This window comes from Balaenoptera acutorostrata, chromosome 16 (genome assembly GCF_949987535.1).
Source record: "Balaenoptera acutorostrata chromosome 16, mBalAcu1.1, whole genome shotgun sequence".
Taxonomy (NCBI): Eukaryota; Metazoa; Chordata; class Mammalia; order Artiodactyla; family Balaenopteridae; genus Balaenoptera; species Balaenoptera acutorostrata.
The window spans coordinates 50,007,001-50,031,569 of NC_080079.1; the positions used below are offsets into that span (position 1 = coordinate 50,007,001).

At 49.0% G+C, this 24,569-nt stretch overlaps 1 protein-coding gene across 10 annotated transcripts in view; it reads left to right on the forward strand.

Annotated features, from left to right (window-relative positions):
* Positions 1–15,367, forward strand: part of LOC103003954 (anthrax toxin receptor-like) — a 40,153-nt gene extending 24,786 nt beyond the window's left edge. For 7 of the 10 annotated variants that reach the window (XM_057531541.1, XM_057531543.1, XM_057531540.1 and 4 more), the window contains 8 exons: positions 1,544–1,639; positions 4,740–4,809; positions 5,372–5,450; positions 7,432–8,079; positions 9,355–9,393; positions 10,543–10,617; positions 12,056–12,133; positions 14,787–15,367. In XM_057531541.1, coding sequence (XP_057387524.1) covers positions 1,544–1,639; positions 4,740–4,809; positions 5,372–5,450; positions 7,432–8,079; positions 9,355–9,393; positions 10,543–10,617; positions 12,056–12,133; positions 14,787–15,014 — 1,313 coding nt within the window. In that variant the 3' untranslated portion in view covers positions 15,015–15,367. Of the gene's footprint in view, positions 1–1,543; positions 1,640–4,739; positions 4,810–5,371; positions 5,451–7,431; positions 8,080–9,354; positions 9,394–10,396; positions 10,618–12,055; positions 12,134–14,786 lie in introns of those variants that run through there. The other 3 variants (XM_057531546.1, XM_057531545.1, XM_057531547.1) reach the window with 3 other exon arrangements.
* The last annotated feature ends 9,202 nt before the right edge of the window (positions 15,368–24,569 follow it).

Sequence of the window (24,569 nt, forward strand, 5' to 3'; positions counted from 1 at the left end):
GTTCTTTAATCCAAAATGAGTGTATTTTTGTACATGGTGTGAGAAAATGTTCTAATTCCATCTTTTACATGTACCTGTCCAGTTTTGCCTGCACCACTTATTGAAGAGATTGTCTTTTCCCCATTGTATATTCTTGCCTTTTGTGTCATAGTTCAATTGACTATATGTACATGGGTTTACTTTGGGGCTCTCTATATCTATGTGTCTGTTTCTGTGTAGTACCATATTGTTTTGGTTACTGTAGCTTTGGAGTATAGTCTGAAAATAAGAAGCATAATACCTCCAGCTCTGTACTCTCCCAAGAAATTTTTGGCTATTTTGTGTCGAGAAAGTATGCAGACTTTTAAACATGGGGTCCAATTGTTTGAAGACACTTGAAAAGTTAACAAAATATGTCATCCAGCCAGCTTCAGCCCACAGGCTGAGAATCTACTTTCTGCAAGCAGAGAAATTGCAAACTTTGCCTTGATCTGATGGGACCTGCAGGAAGACCTGAAGCAGGAGGAATCAGACTGCCAGGTCCAAGGCTGTGCTGGCATTTCTGAGGAATATTCCTCGAGTTAATTGACTTTAGGCAAATCAAGCATCTGGGATTGGAATTAGCCAGCCTGGGCCAGGAGGCAGAGGTGGAGGCTAATGACCTTGGACTTGCAACAGGATGACTTGCATGTTATCCTGGACAGCTCCCCAGGGGGAAGGCCCAATAACTGCCCTCTCTGGATCCCCTAGTATTTGCTTCAGGGCCCAGAAATCCCCAGCAGCCTGGAGAGAGGCTATGGCCCAAAACTGTATCTTAGCAAATCAATGTCTCCCACCCTGACGGAAGGAAGTGCTTGGTGAATCCCTGGGGGGTTATGTGAGGTACATGAAGGGGCAGGAAGAGGGAGGAGAAGAGCACTCATTGCAGACTTCAGAACCACAGCTAAGACAGGATTTCACCTTCCATAGAGGATTCTCCTGTGCAGGGTCCTCGCCTCCTTCTTGCCTCACCCAGGTCCTGGCCTTGCTCCTGGGGTCTCCAGCCTGCCATAGGCAGAGAGAAACACAGGGAGGAGGAGCAGACTACCAAGTGTCAGAAAGCCCCACAGCCACCCAGGCTTGTGTGCTCAGCTCAGACAAGAGTCAGGACTGTCTTCAGCTTGTGTTATCCTGGTTCCTCTGTCATTTATGTAAGGGAGGGCCTGGTGGAGAGCACTGCCTGTGCCTCTTAGGGAAGACCTTGGACCATCTGGGTCGGAAACCCATGGCTGGGTTCGCCTCTGTGGAGGGGACGACATTGGGTGCCTTTAATGAGCTTGATGGGTCAGAAGTGGTGGTGAGAGGCCCCCTGATTGCTCAAAGCCCAGCCCTGCTGCCTCAGAGTGGACCATCAGTGACAACAGGTGAGCCCAGGGGGAAAACAGATGTTGGTTCTGACACAACTGCTTCCTCAGAGGAGTCCCGTGGGAATTCAGTTATGGGGTAGCCTGCAATAATTGTGAGATCAGAGGGAAGTCAGCACTCAGCCACTCCTAACACAGACCTTTGGATGTTGCCTTTACAGAATCCTACCAACTTGGGTTTTATGCATATGGCCTAAGTCCAGACAGAATGAAAGACTATACTTGCAGATATAAGTTGGACAAAACCGAAGTCTTCAGTAAGTACCCACCTTGGTGCCTCCAAGTAACACACTTCCCACATTGCTCTGCATTCCTTACAGCCAACCAAGACTTCAAAGCCCTTGCTGACCATTCACTGTGGACACTGTGAGGATAGAGGCAGCATGGACAATGGAAGGAGGGACCTGGCTGGGAAGCCTGGCCACCTCTCCCTTCATCTCAGGCCAGGAAGTGATCAATCCCCAGCACATCAAAAGCGTCTTGGGTCAGGGCTACACCTTTCAAAGCTGGGTTGGGGGTGCTGGGTCTGTCCTCACTGCTACACTCCCCCCACACTCTCCTCGGCCCTCACTTCCCTTGAGAGACAAGGACTTGAATCTCACGAGTCTGCTGGTGGGAAGTGGAGGCGGCCCCAGGGCCCTGAGTCTGGGCCAGGTGCACTGAGCTCTCCCAGGACCGTGTGGTCACCTGGGATTGAGAGAATGCCAACTGCCAGGCCTGGGCCCTGGAATCCTGGCTCTGGCCCACATTACATGTGTGATCTTGACCTAATGAGTGTTCTGTTCTCAGCCTCTATTATCTGTACTGTGAAATGGGGCCAGTATGGTAGGTGCAGTAAGCCCTATCACATATGTAAAGCTACTGTTTGGAAATACTCAGGCACCAGGTGTCCCTCCAGGAAGGGTGAGAGGCCTGAGGAAGCACACAGTTGGGGCAGCAGATGTGCCCTCAGCACTGAGGTGGGCCTGATCTCCCACACAGAGCGCCTGGGGACAGTGGGACTTTCTCTTCTTCCTCAACTCTCCCAGTTAGCCTCCTGATACATTGATTTAATATGATTATATTATTTTCAATGACTTCTCATTCCAGGGCCATCTGGTAAACCCAGAGCGAGCCCTCACCCCATCACACTTCTGGGCCATCTCTCCTTCTTCCACAGGTGCATAGAATGCGCAGGGCTCTGCCATTGCCACACTCTCACACCACATAGTGTGTAGATGGCCTCAGGGAGTTAGATATCTCTTAGTTTATACTTCAGAAGTGATTAGGACTGAGTAACACATTTATATGGAGAGCTAATGTTTATTACATCTGCTGGTGTGCTAAGTGTCTTACATGCACTACCCCAGTTAATTCTCAAAAGACCTAGTGTTATTGCTTTGTATGCAGCTGATGCAGCAAGAGCTAGAAAGTAGACACAGGTGACCTGATTGCATAATCTAGGACTTTGACCTTGCTGATGACAGTCCTTGAAAAAGATTGGGGACAGCCTATCCTCCAAGAAGTGTATTCAGATACCTCCTCTGGGTTCAGTGGCTATACTGTTTTCTCACCCTTGGTGTCACCTGTGTTTCTCTCTGAGGTGGACCAGCACTAGGGTTTCACATGTCCTGCACTCCTCTGCTGACCGCCATGCTGTACGTGGTCAGAGGCTGACCAGAAGTGGAGGATCAGGACTGTTTATTGCCATGAGCCCCGATGCACTGATGAGGATTGATGTGGTTGTCTCTAACTGTATTTTCCTCTGATTAAAACATCTGGGGAAACATTTTTGTATATATAGAAAAGCATAACAAGGAATAATGTTTAAACCAATATTTCTGTATGTTTTATATTATCTATTTTAGTGTATAATGATTTCATGTATTAAGAAATCTTTAAAATACAGCAATGGAAATATTTGGTTTAATCAGTTAATATTGGTTTCAAAGCTCCTCTGTAGTCAACCATGCTTTTCTTGGCCCTCAGTATGCGAGGTGCCTGTCTTCACCTCACTCTCCCTGCTCTGTGAATACTATGGAGATTACACCACATTTCCTTGTGATTTTTTCACACTAATCCCAATCACCCTACCCCTCAGACACAAATCATTCCCCCGAAATAAAGCCGGTGATTACTTTCAATATCAGCACCAATGAGGGGAACACAGTTCAGAAGTTCGTAGCTAATCTGAGAACCGAGTTATGGCCGAAAGCTGGTCACGTGGAAGGGGACCATCTGTGGGGAACAGGCCTCGCCTGTGGCCACGGTCAGGGTGTGAGAAGATTTAGGGCTCAGGAGAGAGAAGGTTCCACAGCTACTAGTTACGGGCTGTCTGAGCCTCCGGAGTACCACCTCCCAGCTCCCACAAAATTACAGAACAAGCACGAACACAGAAGCCCTGTTCCCCTCAGGCTTCCCTGTGTCCATAAATGGCACCGCCACCCACCCAGGCGCTCTGCTCACTCACCTGCACGTCGTCCTTGACTCCTCTTTGCTCTCATCCCACATCCAGTCCACCTGCAGGCCCTGCTACCTCTGTGTCCAAACTTACCCGAACCTGGCCAGCCACGCCACAGGCTCACTGACCTTAGAATAAAGCCCAAACCCCTTCCCAGGGCCCACGAGGCCCCGCCCCCTCTCCTCACTCACCTCTTTCCCACAACAAGCTCAGCTAGTTATGCCTCAGGCCTCGGAACAGGTGTCCACAGCCTGGACCCTCTTCCGCAGACCTTTCCCTGCCTTTCCCCTCATCTGGTTTCAGCTCCAGGAACACCACCTCAGAAAGACCTTATCTTTAATGGGAATTTTCAATAACATACAAAAGTAGCAAAAATCGTATAATGCCCTTGAAGCAGCCTTCCCCTGCTTTCAGTAATTACCAATCCTGGCCAATCTGGTTTTGCTGATACTCTCACCATTGATTATTGTGAATCTAATCCCAGACATCCCATCATGTCCTGTATAAATATTTCACTTTCTCTTAAAGAGAAATTGAGTCTCTAAAGGACAGGACAGGTCACCTGCTCCTAAGCAGCTGTCCCTTCCCCTCCTTTCTCTATCCTGTCCCTTGCTTATTGATGTCACTGCACTTTTCACTCTGGCGCTTATTTTGTTCATTGTTTGTTACTTTATTGTCTGTCTCCCTCTCCAGTCCCGCAAATGTCAGGTCCTTGAGAGCAGGGCCCCTGCCTGCCTTGTTCCCACTAAACGCCAGAGCCCTGACAGTGCCTGGTGCACAGTAGGTGTCAGAAGAAGGCAGAGAAGAGAAGCTGCTTCTGCCAAAGTGGTAGCTTTCCTTGCCAAGGGCAGGCAGAAGGGGAGGGGCGGATGGGTGGACAAGTCCACTGACATTCTTCTCATGTGCTTGTCTTTCAGCTAAACCACCTAACTCAGTGACTGAAGAAAAAATAATTTGCCCAGGACATATTTTTCTTAAGGCTGGACAGTAAGTGTTTAGGTTCGGGGGCCATTTGGGCAGCTGTCGCTACCATGAGGAGTCCAGAATGTGGACTGCCCCCTTTACTGGGGCAGCACATGTCTGTCTCTGGGAGGGCTCAGGGCATCCTCCACACCTGCCCTGGTTGACAATCCACTGAGGTGCTCAGGGATCCGCGGTGGCCCAGGCTCTGCTGAGGAGGGCAGGATGTGGGAGATGGTGTGCCCCAGGGCTGGTACCTTTGCTCCAAGCAGCTTTTCCGAGTGAAGCCAACATACCGTGTACATACAGAGGAGTCGGGATGGTGCCATCCCTGGTCACTTTGCTCCTGGTCTTGAGGGCATCTGACCCCATGCAGGGCTCCTCACTGCCTGGTCAGCCCTCATTGCAGAGGTCAACCTCATGGTGCCTGGGGATGGGCTCCCCTTACCCTTGCTGCCTGCATTTGAGGAGCCCCAAATGCCTAAAGTGCAAAGCCATTACCATGAGGAGAGCTAGGGCTACAGATTGAGCCAAGTGCAGGAACTGTGTCTATCCTGACTCTTGGGTCACCATCTGCCCTTTGCTTTAGGGTGGTCGTTGTTGATTACTCTCTGGACCTGGGCAATACCTGGAGTGAGAGAAGCTTGAAAATCACCAGCAAGGACTGTGTGAGTGAATGTTGGGCTGCAGCATCCCTCCGGGCTAGCCAGAGACCCTGCTTGTGAGGGAGAGACAATCAGGGATGTAAGACAGGGGAATAACATCACAGGGGAAAGGCCAGCAAGTACAGAAGTAGCCTTTGCAGATACGCAACTCGGGTAGCATTTCACAGCCAGCTCGGTGCCCTTAGTCCTTTACTGCGGAGCTGTCCCCCTACTCTGGTTTGTGAAATTCACTGGAATGCTTCTGCAAGACTTGGGGTAAAGCCAGCTGCCCAGGTCCTGCAGAAACTCTGCCCTCTCTGTGAACCAAGTATCATTGAAGGTATGTGGAAGGGACCAATTCGAGCTCTAAGCAGAGTTCAGAAACAGTGCTGAGGCTCTGCCCACCCTGGACACACCTTGCCACCTCCCCTGGCCCTGGTCTTGTGGTGGGGAGCTCAAGGCTCCATCCTGGATTCCAGCCGGGGTGAGCGGGAGAGGCTGGGGCACTGTGTACTAGGGGACAGGGTCCAGGGACTCTGGGACACCTGGGCCCGCCAAATCGGGGTCCCCAGCACAGGGGTCTGGAGAGTGGGAGCAGCCGTGGTCGTGCATAGTCAGGGTGTGTTTGCACTGCGCTGGTGTAGCAGCGGGCAGAGCTCTGCACCCTCTCACGACCATCACAGCCCTGGCCTCCCACGCCTGTTTGGGGAACACCGGCTGTCACTTTGCAGATGTCATCAACCTCCCTGCGGCCGCACCTCCTTTCTCGTGCTCCTCAGTTGCCCCTCTCCGCTAACTGGCTCTGATCTCTGCAGGGGGACTCTCCCCTCTGTTGCTGGAAAGCTGGCAGGGCAGGTGGGAAGGGCAGGGCTCAGCTCAGGGAGAGGAAGCTGGGAACAAAGTGCTGCTCCCAGGAGCCCTCTTTTCCCAGCTCCACAGCATCTGGGCCCCTTAGCCTGGGGCAGCCCGCCATGGGGGACAGAGCGTGTTGGCCTGGAGTGAGGTTTCCCTGGGAGGAGGGACGCGTGTGCCTAATGCCACCGTCCTTGTGTACAGTCCCAGCTGGTGAGGGTTCGCGCAGCGTGACGGTCCCCTGTGTGTCTGTCTCCGCTGGTCCCTGCACATCCACCTCCGGACCCGAGATTAACCTCCACGTTTCCCAGCAGGAGTCCCGCCACCGGACGGCCCCCGTCCACAGGCACATTGAGAAGAGAACTCGGGAGCCGCCCGTGGCTCCGGGCCCAGCACAGGGTCACCCTCAGCCCCACTCGGCCTCTCCTTTCGGCCTCCCTGTTTCCGGGGCACAGGCTCTCTCTTCCCCCTTCCCCCACTGCTTCTCTCAAGCAGAGGCTTGATGTAGGGAAGGGCTGGGCAGCGCGGGTCCACAGATGCAGCACACGTGCCCTCGGTTATGCACAACAACAAGAGAACAGAGCCCGTTCCTTAATCCCCCACGTGGACCTGGCCTGTGCGTGGGCTTTCTATAGCCTCTCTCTAATGCTCTCAAGTGCTCGCTCACTTCCTCACTCCAGATGTGCAGACACAGGCTCCAAGGTTGCAGAGCGGGGAAGTAGGGGAGGGAGGCAACGGGGAGGTGAGGAGGGTGTCCTGCCTCTGCTCTTGCACCCACACCTCTCTGGGGCCCCAAAGCCCCTCCCTCACCCATCTGTGTGTTGTAGCATTTTGTGATCCTCACAAAACCCCTGTACTCTTAGCCAAGGCAGGCAGTGAGGGCTGGGTTGTCACTGCATGGAGGACTGGGCTTCCTTGACAGGGCTCTAAGGAGAGTCTCGGAACAGGGCCAGCGGTGGGGTCTGTGGCCCAGGGCTCCACAGTGGCTCTCTGGGTACCAGCCATGATCTCCTCGCCCCACTGTGGTCCCTCTGGATGAGGCAACCTGAGGAGAAGGGGAATGGTGAGGTCTGGTGTGGGAAGTGGATATTGGGTTCACGGGAAGAGATCATCCAGGCCAACCCCAGGACTTTGGCATGTGTGCCCTGTACAGCATGAGACTGTGGAGCCCCCAGCTGTCCCAACTACAACCACAGTGACCACAATGCCTACCACTGTCAGGACCAGTAGGACGACAACAAGGACGACGACGACCCCAACGCCTACAACTGTCAGGACCAGTAGGACGACAACAAGGACGACAACGACCCCAACGCCTACAACTGTCAGGACCAGTAGGACGACGACAAGGACGACGACGACCCCAACGCCTACAGCTGTCAGGACCAGTAGGACGACGACAATAACGACGACGACCCCAACGCCTACAACTGTCAGGACCAGTAGGACGACGACAAGTACGACGACGACCCCAACGCCTACAACGGTCAGGACCAGTAGGACGACGACAAGGACGACGACGACCCCAACGCCTACAACTGTCAGGACCAATAGGACGACAAGGATGACGACAAGAACGATGACAACGAAGACCACAGTGCCTACCGCTGTCACCATGACAACTACCGTGACAACTGTTGTCACAACCACAGTGACTACAGTTGTCACAGAGGAGGAGACCACAGTGCCCATGGTTGTCACCCAGAGCCCAGTTCCCAGCAATCCTCTCTTGTACCCTACACTCATCCCGTCCCTAGTCGTGATACCGTTGCTGCTTGTCTGCATCTGCTGCTGCAAGAGGGTGAGTGAACCCTGCCCGCACAGCCTGCATCCAGCCCTCACCAACCCCGGAGGGACCAGGCCAATGCCTGCCCCATGATTCTGCCTGTGGTCAGGTTCCATCAGCTCTGGGGTCCTCACACCAGCAAACAAGGCACAGACTCTGTCCTCCCGTCCCGGGCATAGACGCAGCCTGGGCTTCTAGGGGGCCACCTGCTTCGTGCTTTCACCTTCACAGGGAGGTGGCCTATGGGCTGTCCTGGCCCCTGGGGCAAAAGGACCCCAGACCTCCTGAGACCAGGGCTGCCCCACAGCAGTCAGGCTTCTGAAGGACTCAGGTAGACCAAGGCCCCAGGAATCTCCACTGTTGGGGGACAAAGAGGAGTCTGCAAGGGCACTGATGGCCCAAAGGGAGAAGGATGCTGGCCGGGAGGATGCTAACCCCGGGGGCAGCTGTGCCTTTGAAAGCAGCATGGATCCCTGTCCATCTCTGGTGCCTTCCGTCATTCCGTCGTCAGTCACCACTAAGTCACCAGGATGTGCAGGGCCCCGTGCTGGGCACAGAGGGGCAGAAATGAAGCAGCCACTACCCTTGCCCACAGGAGCTCACCATCTGGTGTCTGGTCTGGTATTGGTAGCTGGAGGGCATTGAGGGTAAATGTCACCTTCAGAGGGTGTGGCAGGTGTCCTGATAATGATAAAGGACAGAGACTGGCCCCGGGTGGGAGGGAAGGCAGAGGCGCTGGCCGGCTGGGTTTGCAAGGACACAGGCCAGAGGTAGGTAAAGAAGAGGAAGAAGCAGAGTGAGAAAGGACAAGCAAAGCAGCACAGAAGCCAGCAGGTCAGATTTCTGCAAAGGGCGAGAAGTGAGGAGAGAAAGCAGGGTGGGGGAGAGGGAGGTGGACTGTCATCCCTGAGGGCTGGGAGGCAGGGAGGGCTGCAGGGGGAGGGAGGGAAGGGGAGAGGAGGAGGGGTGTGGGGAGTGTTCTCTTGTCTTCATATGATGTCAGGGCTGCTGCTGAAAACTCTACCAGGGACCAGGGGCCTTAGTGTGCCTGTCTCCCCCTTGACCCTCCACGGAGGTACCGATTCCCCTTTGATGACCGAGGAGCCTGAGGCTCAGGGAGGTGGAGCCTGTTGGCCACACACACCCAGGCTGTGGGCACCTAGGTTGACACCCCAAAGCCCAGGTTTGATCCCTTACTGCTGCTGAGCAAGGTCCCCTCCTGTCTGCATAGCTGAGCCAGATCCCTCCATGCCCCTTCCAGCCTGTGTTTATGTCTCTTTAACATCCTAGATCGTCAAGGAGCCACCACCAGCCCAGAAACCAGAAAAAGTAAGTGGTGTATTTCGTTGTGATGTTGTCAGCATACTTGATGCACACACTGACCTGCACAGAGAGGCCCTCTGACATGTATGGGGAGATGCCCTCCCCTGACCCTCCAGCTCCCACCTACCTGGGCAGAGAGAGGTGGCAGATAGAAGAGGGTGACAGAGGGCAGGGAGGGACCCCAGAGAGGACCTGAGACTCACAGAATGTCACCCAGACAACACGGTTCCCCACCTCCGAAGACAGCCTGAACCAGGGCCTTTATCACTGAATCAGCAACATGGGGTAGCCTATTTCAGGAACAGCTATGATCCCTCCTGGTATAAATGGGCTTTTTCTCAATTCCAAAATCACTCTTTGTAGACTGATCCTTCCCAGGACTCGCACGAGCATTTGGAAAAGAATCCTCAGGTTTCAGGGACCTGGTCCCCCTCCCCGGGCTCTGATGTATGCTGGGATCCATTTCCTTGGTCTTCATCCCTGTTTCATGTCAGGATGAGGGTCTTGGCAGGGTTGGCCTTTAGGGACTGGGGGCTGAGGAGGGTGGAGGGAGTCCTAACCTGACTTTGAGCTGTTGGGGCACAGCGCAGGTAAGCACAGGGACCAAGGGTCAGGTGAGGAGGCTGGGGCTGACCCGGGGTAGGGGCCCAACCCAGGGCCCATAAGAAGTAGTTAGAGCAGGGCTGCCGCGTCCCGAGGCAGGCGGACCTGGGCCTGAGATCTGGTGGGAAACAGGGTCACTGCCCGGGCTGACGTCTACACTGGCTGCAGTGTGGCCGGGGGAGGCTGGATCTGCCAGAGTCGGGTGAATACAGCCCTGTCTCCTGCTAATGCCCACACCCCTGCCAGCCTCCGTCACATGGCACAGCCTCACGCCCAGCTTCTCCTGCAAGGGTGGCCGCCAGCAGCCAAGGGGACAGGGTACAGTTTGTTGATGTTTGGAGAAGAGCCATCTTTATAAACCAAAAGGAGTTGGTGTGTTTTTCACATGGAGGCCACTCTCTTACAGTGCCGGGTCCTGCTCATTTGTCCTTCATTCTCCAACAAACATTTGCTGACTGGCCAGTACTTGACAGGAGCCCAGGCAACAGATGTCATGTGTCTGCACCCAGGAGCTGCCAGACAAGAAAGCCTGCAAATTTTTTCTCTTTCTAGAAGCCATGCCCTGTACAGACCAGGGTGATTGTCTCCTGCTGTGGGTGCCAAGAAGACAGGATAAAACAGATGGAGGTGACAAGGACCCTTAGGAAGGGAGGGATGAGCCCCTCAAGGCTGGGGGTTTGGAGGAGGGGGAGCCAGTTCAATGCACACAGACTTGGGCCTAAAACACCTGGCTTGGATGGAGATGAGCTTTATGGGCTCTGGTCTCCCACCCCTCGGTGACAGAGAAAAACCAGAGGCCCTCCCAACCCTAGTGGCCCAGGGGTGGACAAAGAGCTGGAGGCTCAGGTGCCCGCTGCCTCCAGGCAGTCCCAGCACCAGGGACCTCCCTGTGGGATGGGCCCATATTTCTGGATGTTGGGGGCTGCCTCACAACCGGCCGATTCCTGATTCTCACAGAGGATGTCATCAGCTCTGGCAATGTCCTGGTTTCACTGGCCAGTAACTGGATGAGTGAAAACATACAGTGACAAACAGCCACACACCGGTCAGGGGAAAAAAAAAAAATGAAAAAGAAAAGAAACTTCTGAGCCAAGATCTTAACAGCATTAAACTACCCGGGAGTGCCTATGGCTCCTGTGTGCTCAGTGAGGGACGGAGAGAGCTCACTGCATTGTCCTTGAGGCCCCTGAGATGGGAAGACAAGGGCCACATGGAGGAGGGGGCCTGAGGACACTTCCCTCCCCCAGGTGACTGAGATCCCAGCTGGCAGGGGGCTGAGAGATGACAGGGACGAAGAGGGCCGCAGGTGGCAGGTGTGAGGAAGAAAGACCCCACCATCTCTGGGTTCAGCTTTGCCCTCCTCCCCTTAGTCCTGCCTCTGTCGCTGTGGGATCCATTAGTACTCCTGGGAGCTTCAAGTGGCAGCCGGAGGGCCGGCCCTGCATCTCCCCTGACAGTCAGTGTGAGGGCACGGAGAAGCCAGAGCTCACCCTACAGAGATGGAGGAAGCACCTGCCAGGGGCTCGTTCCTGCCGCAGGCCCGGCCCCACCTTCTGCCCACACCACGTCCACGTTTTCACCTGTTCTTTGGTTTTCTCATCTCTCTCTCCCCGCCCCATTTCAGGACCCTTCCCCCTGAGCAAGGACTGGGTCTCTTCCCTGCCTTCTCCCTCTGAGCCCCGCAAAGTCAGGCCCTCTTCCCTCTTCTTCAAGCTCCTGCCCAGTCCCCGTGCCCCCCTCACCTTTATCCTTGAGGACCTCTCCTTGGCTACTGCATACCTCCTCCAAACTTTCACACTTTTTTCAAAAGTAGCCCCGACTTCTCCTCCTACACCAAAAGTACTGATTTGTTCCAGAATCCAAAACAATCTGTGACCCACAGTGACGAGCTCCCAACAAACACAGAAGGCTTTTAAGCCCCCTGCCCCAGGTGATGGCTGCAGTGCTGTCCCAGCCAGTGTGTGGGGACACAGCCCTGGGGAGCCATGGGAGACAGAGGGGACACCACCCATCTGAAGGCAGCGTCTGTGCCTGTAGCTTCCTCACAACCACATCTGCTTTTCAGGGAAAACTGGATACTTTTTACGACTTTGTCCAGCACTGCAGCCAGGTGCCATTGATGTGGTGTCCGCCCAGGGACACGGTAAGCAGGGCACAGGGATGCTCCCCGTGGGCTGGGGTCTTGCTTTGGCCCTTGACAGTTGCCCCCGGGACTGTGGGTCAGAGAGCCCTCTCCGGGCATCTGCTGAGAAGAACGCCCAAGGCGTGGAGACCTGGAGCTCATGAGCCTCCAGACGATTCTCAACATGGCGCCCGTGCATTTCCCCTGCGTCCTCGTCTCAAGGATGTCAGGACCTTTCTTCTCCAGAGCAATGCCCAGCAATTCCAATCTTAAGCGAAAAGGGCTGGAGAGGCCTATGGGACTCCCGTCCATCGTCCCTCCCTACTGCCCACCCGACCCTGTGGGACTGCTGGCTGCACCCCATCCATGAGATCCTCCCGGGCTGGTCACTCAGCTGCAGGAGTGGTGGAGGACATGGTGACACCCCCTCCCCAATGTTGTCTGGTCAACACTGACTGGTTTTACCAGGTAGTAAAGATGCCCTCCTTGTGTCAGTGCCTGTGACAATGTGGAGAAGCCCAATTTCTCCACTTGTCATCCTTGTTATTTAATAATAATAATCAGAGATAATTTTATTGCGTCCTTTCTGTGGGTCAGTTGCTCAAGAACTTTACATGTTTTCACTGCTTTAATCCTCCCAGTAAATGTACAGGTAGATACTACTGTACTGGTAGATCCCAGCTTTATGGAGGCGGGTCTGACCCACAGAGAGGCTGAGTGACTTGTCCCAGCTCACAAAGGATGGGAGCAGCAGAGCGGAACTTTAATTCTGAGCCTGGCTCCACCCTTCTCACTGCTCTGCTCCCCTTTCGGTTCAGCACTCATGGTCTCATGATGGTTACCCCCAAACCATCAGAGAGCTGCCCCTCTCAGGCCTCCGGATCTGAGGAGGGCCTTGCTCCTGGTTCTCTTGGGAAGCACCTGCCTGGGCATCATATTCCTGGGTGTCCCCATTATGAGACCTTTTGTACAGACCGGGCCAGGGGCCTGGAGAATGTTGCAGTCCCAAGATCTGTAGTGAGGTCTGTACTGACCACATTCACTGAATCAGGAAAACACTGGCTCTTGGTGGCTGGACAGGTGGGCATTTAGAAGCTCTGGATAGGCCTGAAAGTCTCTGGACACTGCGGATGACACACCTGAGGCATGCTCACACCCAGCAGAGACATTGTCTGGTGACAGTGGTGTCGGGGCTCCTTCCACAGCTGGGCTCGCGGCTCTGGGTATGAATCGAGCTCTGAGTCCAAGCCTTGCTTGCACAGAAGCCCCATTCTCCACCTGTCTCTAGACAGCTCTCTAGAGACTTGAAAGTCATGAATATCTCAGTGAGTGCCTCTTTGGCCAGATCAGAATCTGTGAGAGAGTGACAGTTAAGCTGAGAAATAATTGATAAAAATAAATCCAGAGAAGTCCTTCCAAACGGAGGAAACAGCCAGTGCGTATGCCCTGGGGCTGTAGGGCTTGGTGAATTGAAAGGCTGGAAATCAAGTGCTGCCCTCATCAATCCAATGGTCAAGATATTCACAGGATACCCAGTGTCACCCCATAGGGTGTGGGGGACAGAGGCACACCAGCCCTGCAGGTCAGAGTGTTGCAAGGGCACCAAATCCAGTTGTTCCCCTGCATGTGGTCCACACACATCGAGCCCTCTGATGATGAATGAATGAATGACTGAATGGGCACTTCTAGTTACACGTGCTCCTGTGTAGAGGCTTTAGGTCATTTCTGTGACACAAGGAGGCATTTTGGATCTGACAATATAAGGCACAGAAATCTGCTTTGCGGGGCACTGTGCAGGAATGGGGAAAGGTCCCTTTGGCATTTTCTGGAGTGATTGTAGGAGAGTACTGACTTCAACCTGTTACCAAATCTGCGAAGTTAGTCTAGTTTCTGAAACGCTCCAAGCCTTACCTTTTTTTTTTTAACAAAAACAGGGATAAAATAATAAAATGCCACTGAATAATGCAGTTATGAAGAATGCTAGGTCAATTTTCGGTGAGGCTAAGAAAGTGTCCAGGTGAGTCCGAATAACCCAAAGTCCAGAGGTCCTGGAGTCCCATTGACAAATCCAGTCCAGGGCTGCCCAGAGATGCTGTCAGCTGGTCAGTGTGGTCACCACCCTCCCTGTGGTGCTGCAGACAGATTATCGTGTCCCAAAGGGTCTGCATCAATCTCTACCCAAACCAAGGGGTCTGTATGTGCTGCTGCCTCCAGAGCCCATCACCCATCTGAGGGCACCGTCACCTGCCCTTGCACTGTGGACTCAACCCCAGCCTGAGGGTTGTAGTGAGAACTCATCCCTTCTGCACATACTCACCAAGAGAGCCTGGGCAATGCTGGGGCTACAGTGGCAATCAGCCCTTGTCCTTGCTAACCGGGCTCCCAGTGCAGAGGGGAGCAGGCAAGTTCAACACCAGAGCAAAGGGAGTCCAGAGTCAAAACAACGGGGCTCCATAGGGAAGGGAGGGCAGATGTCCAATATCTGAACAGAGTCTAGAATTAGGAGCGCAGGCTGGAGGCCAGCACCCAGGGAGAGGAAGGGCATCAACAAAGGCTCACCCTGGGGATCCTGACAGGTCCTGAGCCTGCTCTCCTTGAGCCAGGGAAACCACAGCCTTCTGCTCCCAATTCCAATGGCTTCTCAGTGACCTTCTCTCTACTCTTCTTCACACAGGGGAGGTGCACCAATTTCACCTTAATGAATCCCCACTGCACACAAATGTTCTGCGGCCCAAAGATCTGCCTTCAACCCAGCCAGGAGTGCTTCCCCCTCAGTAGCTGCTGTTCACATGGTCAACATCTCCCACCCACACGCTCTCAGTCACTCTCCAGGATGCTGCCGCTGATCCCTCCTACTGCCTGGAAGCTCTGCAGAAGTACTTTGTCACTCCCACCCCCATAGACCAACATCTAAAGCACCAAAAACACAAAATTGTTAAGAGCCCCTTTTGTACTGAATTGGACACATATATTGTGTTTTGGTTTACAGTCAAAAGGAGTTGGGATTTGTTGTTGATTAGCAAGAGAGTTTGTTACCTGGTGAGCACTGCTCCACTGTATGAGATGCAGCTATACTGCTCCGCCAGGACAAAGCACCCTGGTGTCCTGTGGATGTAGACATGATGAGTCTCATTCCCCACAGACAGGTCTTCATCTGTCACCATGGGTTGAGATACGTGGGGTTTTAGCCAAAATATGCTCTTTCCAAAAAGCCCACAATATCTTTGATGTATGAATACAGTCTGGTGTCCATTACTCACTTGCTGTTACTTAATCTCCTGGGCAAGTTACTTAATCTCCCTGTGCTTCAATTTCTCACTGAAAAGATGGATAATGGTGTCTCCTCTACAGGGTGCCATGAGGGTGATAGTAACTGCTACAGTATGCTCAGAACAGGGCCAGGTCACTTGTAAAGACTCAGGGGCCCAGTAGTTAATGTCTTCTCCCTCTGCCCCAGGGAGGGAGAGGATGATGAGCTCAGAGACATCAAGAACTGTGCGGTGAGGACCAAGGTGTTAGAAGAAATCATGACTGGGCCTTTCAGCTCTGGATACCAGGACGTGGGCTTGCCGCACTTGAGAATTCTCTGTAAACTGCTGACCACATGTAGGTTAACATCCAAGGCCACCACCCATGTAATCTCCAAGACACTGTGAAAAAAAGGTCCTTAAACCTACTACCTCTTTCAGAAATGTAAGTTCCCTTCCTGTACCTTAATATTTCTCATAATATAAAAGTAATTGCAGGGTCCCAATTTCCCATCAGCTCCTCTGATGACAGAGACAGACCCCCCAATTTTTCAGATGCCTCCTAAAGAATACTTTGAAGACATGATCAGGTCTCCTTCCACACTTACATGCTAGAGGACTATCAACAGGCAAGAATTCACTGTGAAAATCACAGAATATATATGTGAAGATGAAGCAACACCATGGACCACAGAGTCCAAGAAGGGAAGAAGAGACTGCTTACTCAAATACCAGTGCACATACCAATGCAACAAATAAGGGACCATGAAGAATCAAGGAAACATGAGATGATGAAAAGAAATGAATAAACTCTCTAAAGAAATAGAGATCTATGGACTCTTGTAGAGAGAATTCAAAATAATCCTCTTAAAATAGTTTAGTGAAATACAAGAAATACACATAGACACACAACTTCATGAAATTCAGGAAAAAAATGTATCAACAAAATGAGATGTTCAACAAAGTAATAGAAACCATCAAAAGAACAACTGGCAACTAGAGCTGAAGAATACAATGACTGTACTGAAGAATATAATAAAGAGATTCAACAACAAACTCAAGCAAGCAGAAGAAAGAATCAGTGAACTAAAAGATAGGTCATTTGAAGTTATCCTGCCACAGGAGTGAAAAGAAAAATTAATTTAAGAGTGAAGAAACACTCTGGGACATTACAAACAGAAGGAATAGTGAATTATGGGAGTCCCATATGAGAAGAGGAAGAGAAAAAGACAGTATGTTTGAAACAAAAGAGTTGAACACTTACCAAACATGGAATGAGAGATGTACATCCAAATTCATGAAGCACAAAGAATCCCAAATAAGCTGAGTCTGCAATGGCTACGGGAAATCACATTGTTAGTAAATTGTCTATGGTCAAAGACACAGGGAATTTTGAAAGCAACAAGAGAAAAATGAGTCACCACATGTAACTCACCACCATAAGAATTTAGAGGGACTTCCCAATACAAACTTTGTAGTCCAGGAGAGAGAGGGGTGATGTATTCAAGTATAGAAAGAAAAAAAAAAATCCTGTCAAAGAAGAATATTGTACCCAGCAAATCTGTTCTTCAGAAATGAAGACAGAGATTGAAAATATATCAAAACAAACAAAACTGAAAGAGTTCATCACCAGAAGACCTGCTGTACAAGAATTGCTGCAGGAATTTCATCAAGCAGAAATAAATGCATAATAATTAGCATTGTGAAAACATAAGAAGTTTTTAAAACTCACCGCTAATGACACACATTGTCAAAATCAGACCCTGTAATACTGTAATTTTGCTGTGTAATTCACTTAGAACAATAGTTAAGAGGTGAAAATGTATTAAACAACCATAACTACAATAATATCTTATTGCATACAAAACATAAAAATATATAAATTGTCATATTGATAACCTAACATGTGAAGGATGGAGAAATAAAGGGAAAATTTATGTATGCTATCAATGTTGTTATCAGCTTAGAATAGGATGTTATAAATATATTTTAGGTATGCTTCATGATAACCACAAAGAAAAAACCTCTGGTAGATATAAAAAAGATGATAAAAGAGGAATCTAAGCATACCTGCTACAAAAAGTCATCAATTAACAAAAGACAGCAAGATAAGAAGCTATGAAAAATGGACCCATAAAACACATGAAAAAATTAACAAAATGGCAATTGTAAGTATTTACATATCAATAATTACTTTAAGCATAAAAGAATTAAATTCAATAGAAACACATAAAATAGCTGAATGGACCAAAAAAAAAAAAATGTCCAGAAATATGCTCCCCACAAGAGAATTACTTTAGCCTTAAAGACACCCAAAGATTAACAGTCATGGAATGCAAAAAGATACTCAAGCAAATGGTAACCAGAAGACAGCATTGATATCTATACTTACATCAGACGACATAGACTTTGAGCTAAAAATGCTCCAGGGACAAAGAAGGTCATTATATAATGATAAAAGAAAAAGACAATCCATCAAGAAAACACTGCAATTGTACATATATATATATGCACTCGATATCAGAGCACCTAAGTATATAAAGCAATTATTGACAGAACAAAAGGAAAAAAAATAACACAATAATAGGTGAGGACTTTAATAACCACTCTAAACAATGGAAGGATCATCCAGATAGAGAATTGATAAGGAAGCAGCAGATTTGAACAAAATTATACACCAAAGGAGACCTAAAAGATACACACATTTCATTTCATACAACAGCAACAGACTATACAATTTTCTCAATCACCTATGGACCATTTTCTAGGATAAATCATATTTTAGGCCACAGGCAAGTCTCGATAAATTTAAGAAGACTGACATCATGCCATGCATTTTCTCCAACTACAATTGTATGAAACTAGGAATGAATATCATGAGGAAAGCTGGAAGATGCTAAATTACATGAAAATTAAACAACGCATGCCTGAGCAACCAGTGGACCAGAGAAGACTTTTTTAAAAACAAACAAATATCTTGAAAATTGAAAAGGCAAACACAGTATGTAAACCAGATCACACAGTATGCAACAAAAACATTTCTAAGGAGGAAATTTATAGAAGTAAATGCATATTTTAAGGAAAAAAATATTTCAACCTACAGAAATATTTTAAAAAGCACAAAGTTAGGAGAAGGAAGAAAATAATAAAGATTGGAGCAGAAATAAATGAAATAGTAAACAAGAAAACAATATGAAAGGTTAACAAAATGAAGAGTTAGTTTTCTGGAGAACATAAACAGAATTGACAATAGTTTAGTTAGACTAAGCGAGTAAAAGAAAGAGAAACCAAATTGATAAAATTATAAATGAAGGAGAAGACATGAAAACTGGTATTACCAAAATTAAAGTAACTATAAAACTCTACTATTTAACAACTATACATCAACAAATCGGACAATATTGAAGAAACGGGGAAAGTCCTAGAAAGTACAACCCACCAAGACTAAATCCTGAAGAAACAGAAAATCTTAACAGACCAATAATGAGTAAGGAGATTCAATTAGTAATCAAAAACATCCCAACAAAGAAAAGCTCAGAACCAGATGGTTATACTAGTACATTCTACAAATGTTTAAAGAAGAATGAACAACAATCTTTCTCAAACTTTTCTGCAAAAAATGAAGAGGAAGAAACACTACCAAAGACACTTTACAAGGCCAGCACTACCCTGAATCCAAAGCCAGAAAAGGACATTTAGGAAAGGAAAACTATAGACCAATATCCCTGGTGAATATAATGGAAAAAATCTCAACAAAGTACTAGTGAACCATTTAAAGGATCATACACCATAATCAAGTGGGATTCTCCCCTGGAATGCAAGGATGGTTCAACATACACAAAACAATAAATGTGATAGATTAATACATTAAAGGATGTTCAACATCCTACTCATTAGGAAAATGCAAATCAAAACCACAATGAGATATCACCTCACACCTTTTAGAATTCCTATCCAGGTGCACTGATGGGTGGAGATGCTTGGAGGGATCCATGTCAAAAGCCCATGTCCTCACTGCAAGGGGTCTATAAAATGTACATTTAGCTTTTCCACCTCTACGGTGCAGGAAAGCCAAGTAGAAGGGATGACATACAGAGGTTCATTGAACCAACAGACAGAACCTGTCACTGTGGCATTGAGTACAGCTCACCACATGAAGAGGCTGAGGGGACACATACATGCAACTCTGTCCCCCAAAAGTGTCCTCTCTCCCCTTAACTCTCTTTGAGAAAAGAGTTTTTTGTGGCATGTGGCCAGCGGTGGTTCACAGCCAGCTCATAGTGCCTTGAGAGATTTTCAGGAATTTTGTGAGCTAGCTGTTTTAACACAGCCATTATCGAAAACCACATTAAGTAAACTATTAATAAATTATATAAACACAATAAATATCCAAAACTCAGCACTTCCTAATTCTTTTACTAGTTTTCACTATTGAATATCTTGCTGTGGATGGTACCACAACTGTTGGGTCTGTATGTGGGCTGTGGTGCCCTGCTCCTGTGCATTTCTGCCCAACGCCACATCTAATGACATCAAGTAAGCCATGATGGGAGCATCTATGGCATATGCTATAAATCAGGGCTTCATTGCTTGATTCACTGATTATCTGGACTTAAGAATATGAGGGGGAAAAGTTAATTTAGTTTAAACTAAAAATTATGTCCTGTCTGAATTCTTTCCATTGTGATTAGTGCGAAAATTTGAAAGAATATTCTTCAACTGTTAAACTATTCTCTATTTTGTAAAAGACATCACTCAAAACACTGAGAAACAATTGAAATTTAGACAGCTGTCTTCATTGTTTCATTTTCATGTTAACTTTACCACAAATGAAAATACCATCTGACATTCCTGTTGGAACTACATGCTGAGAGCCAGTTATTAAACATTTACCAGCACACCACCCATGAGACCCAAATGATTTGGAATTCTGGGCACTGGAATACCAGAGACACCCTCCTGGTGTTGGAAGGGGGGCAGGAAATCCTCCAAAGGGCAGGAAGAAAATAGAATACAAAAAGAGAAGTCAGAGGGAACTGAAAAAGCAGGTGCAAGGCAGTTAAAAAAAGTAAGTTAGAACTACATCAGGAGTGTTTTGCAAGGACTGTTTATGAGCAAGGCATATGGTCCAGACACAGAAACCCATTCCATATCTCTTAGGGGTGATTTTCATTCATTTATTCAACAAATACAAATCTCTGCTCAGCCTGTAGATAAAAAGATGAATACAGTGGAGCCACTACTGCACATTCAGTAAGAGGAAGAAAGCCTAGTTATAGTAGGATCTACTGAAGCCTGTGTTAATGGTGTGGGAAAACTGTTGCAGGATCAGGGATGAATAGTCACTAATCATGTGCTACCTAAGAAATGCCCCATCAAGGAGGTGACATTAGCTCTGGAGTTTGATGGATGAATAGGAGTTTTCCAAGAAGCAATGGTGAAAATAACACAGGCAAAGAAGGTCTAGGCATCCTCCAGTCATGAGGAAAAGGTTGAGGGACAAAAGTTTAGTAGGACACAGAGCCACCCTTAAATAATACCCTTCTATTCATACTAAGCCATCCAGACCCACCTGTGACTCCATCCCCACTGAGTGCATCAGGGGAGGGAAAAGGAAGAGGGTCACAGTAAGAGCCGTCAAGTTGCACAGCTCCTTTCTCTATAGACCTCACAACAGCTTACCTTCATTAACCCTCATGTCCTCAGGCTACCCTGGGAGGTGTGAGCAGGCACCCACCCCCCATCTGATGCCCGCCCCGGGTCACAGTACAGATGGGGGCCTGAGGTACTCATACTTGCCCCGCCTGCCAGATAGAGCAGGTAGAGCAGGGGCGCGAGTCAGGGGTCCTGATCCCCAGTGCGGAGACTCACAGAAGTTCTGCCCACACTCCAGGGGCCAGTACCTAAACTGAAGGCTGAGAGAGGACTACTTTTATCCCCAATAGAAATTATAATCCAGTGCTATGACCTTCCGCAGTTAGCAAATTTATCCTGTGTGAGGACTGCCAGGTTTGCTGTCAGGGTGCAGAGCCAAAGCTCAGGGTGTGTGGAGCCTGCTGGGGTCCCAACACTGTCCTTGCTATTACCCAGCCTGACCCTCTCCTCCTGGAGAAGGACTGCATGTCTATTCACCTGTGTACCCCACAGGACTTCATGAGGTGGCAAGTAGCACACTCTCAGGAAGTGTTGGCTGCACTGGACTGAAGGGCACTCTTTTGTACCCAGGTTCTTAAACCAGCAAATGGGAAGGCAGGATTACATGATAACTATGAGAGTAAAGCAGACATCCGATGGTTTGGTTTGAATGTATGTTTGTCCTAAGCAAACCTAATTTCAGTTTGAGGGGATTACCAGACTCTCTGAAGCAGCTCAATCCCTGTATTTTTCCAAGATTAGTTGTCCAGTCCTCCCTTTAATGCTGGGATCTATTCTCTCCTCCCCCATCGCTTCTCACCCTCACCAAAACCTTCTAATTAATCTTCTTGACTCAGGTGGCCAGAATCGGTCTTTGTTGTTGGTATCTAAAGAACCCGGACTGCTATAGATGCAGCAACTCACCCTGACTCAGAGCGCAATGCCACCTGCTTTCACCTTCAGGATTCCATCACAGAGGAGGGACCACACACGCACAACTCTGCCACCCAGAGGCCAGGCTCAGTACTGCCCCACATCTGTCAGCATCCAGGCAGCAGCTGCTGTATTGACACAAGGCTTCCACCAGTCAGTTTTGACTTGGTTGACAACTCTAATATGTTTGCACCCTGATTCACAGCAGATTTTTTTCCTTGCTGCTCTGCATGCCAGCTTTCCTCACAAATCATCAGATGTGCTTGGACACTTTAAACCCCTGGAGACGGGAGCTGCTGCAGCACAGGTGACCAGAGGGTAAAAGCTGGACAGTAACATCCAGACATGGTGGGTTGGGTCTGGAGCTGTTCCTGGTCCCTGCTCCCACACCTGGGGGCAGCCACCTCTCCACCAGGCCCTGCCCCTGCACCAAGTGTGGGTCTCCCTCTCCACTCTCCTGAAGTGATCACAACTGTTCTTCACACATTCATCCACTTGCTTCTCCTCTGCTCACCTGACTGTCAAATGCCCTCTTGTGACAACCTGTTGTGCATTAACAGGTGAATCAGCCTCTGCTTTGCCCTTGAGGTGCTCATGGCTGCAGGGGAGACACACAACGGCCATAAATGAGGTTGGCACCCAGGAGGAAAGGGAGACATCAGCCCTTATGGGAAGACATTCATCCCTGCCCTTCCCTGACCTGCTCCACCAGCAAGTTCTTGAGGCTTGCAAACCCATCTTCAAGCACCCCCTCAGCTTGTGAGAGGTTTGCTGGACCACCCTCAGCTGAGTGTTCGGAGTTTTCATCATTAACAAATATGTCTCCTGAGCCCAGGAGGACCGTGAGGAAGGGACAGCTCCGCTTCTTCCTCACAGGAACATCACTTGAGTTCAACTTAGCTCCTTCCTCTTGCCCTGCCTCCTGCCCCACCTGTAAAAGGAAGCACAGGTGCCTGCCCTCCTTCTCACTATCTTGGCAACAGGAGTCTGTGACACATGTTTTGCATATGTCACCTCAACACACCTGGAGGGTCATCACCCTCTTTCACAGATGAGGAGGACCCAAGTCCTGCAATACTAAGCATCCTGCCCCACGTCTCCTGCAAGGATGAGGCACAGCTGGGATTGAAACCCAAGTGTGTGTCCCCAAGCCTGCTTTGGTTTCACTGGCCATGTCGCCCTCCCAGAGCCCCCAGAGGTGAACACCAAGTCAACCATGTGACCCAAACACCAAATGAGGGCATGTTGAGGGTTTAGGTCTCCTTTTCCTGCTTCCATTCCAACTTCTCCCAAACTTTTACCCCATCAAAAAGTCAGATTCTCTGTCTCACCTCTGAGCTTTCAACAGCTCCTGAGGAAACACACGCCAGTGTTAGCCTTCATCCCACTCCTGTGTGACCCTGGGTTTCATTTGCCGTTTTATCTTGAAAGGATGTCCAAACTGTGCCACCAGGGACATCTGAGCCTCTCCTAACATCCTTTCCAAACTGATTCCTCAAAGGAGATGCCATTGACATCAGAGATTAATGACAACCAATGTTCCTAGACGAGACAGAAGCGGCCATATCAGTCCAGTGAGTGACCCTGAACTGACCACCCCACCTCTCTCAGTCTCAGTTTCCCATCAGTAAACTGGGGTTGGGCTAAATTATCTCCACAGTCCTTTCCAAATCTACCAACGTATGACTCCAGCTGGGATGAAGCTGGAGTAATTACTTTTTTAAAACTCAAAACAAAAAATATAATTAAGAAATAAGAAAAGATATTTTTTAAACCCTGAACAAAACACAAGCAAATGAAATCCAGCAACGTATAAAAAGGGCAATACATCAAGACCAATTAGGGATCACCCCAGAAATGCAAGTCTAATTCAGGTCTGAAATATCAATATAATTTACCACATCAGCAAAATGGAGAAGGGAAACATGAGTATCTCAATGAATGAAGAAAAAAGTTGTAATAAGTTCAAGTCCAGCATCATAATAGGAACAACCTGACAAAAGGCATCTGCACAAATTCTCTCAGCTAACCTTGCCCACAGTGGTTCAATTGGGACAGCTTATCCCTGGGATCTACAACTTGACAAGGATGCCCTCTCTCCCCCCGAGAAGGTCCCTGTATCAGTGTGGGGATGATCCTGTGCAGTTGCTTTTCTGATAGAAGCCGACTCTCAGAAACATCAAGAAGTACCTGATGAGGACAGGGGTGTAAGAAAAGTCATGACTGGGACTTTCAACTCTGGGTACCAGGACATGGGGTTCCTATACACGAACATTCTCTGTAAAAGCCTACTGACCACATGTAGGTTCACATTCCAAGCTCACCAAGCACATAAACCTCAAGAATTAATTGGAACAGGCCCTGACACCTGTTACCTCCTTCAGAAAGGACCCTAAGTCTCTAGAACAGAAGACCAATCCCATCAGTAATGAGAAGAATGCAAATTAAGACCACAAAGAGATGCTGAATCAATAGGAAAATATATAAAAAGAGGACAATACCAAGTGTCATGAAGAATATGAAGCAAGGAAAACCTAATAGGCTATTGGGAGAAGTACACCAGATTGTCTCAATTCCAAAACAACATTTATTTAAAATATTCCATTATTTTAAATACCACTCAAAAAATGCTTTTGATCACT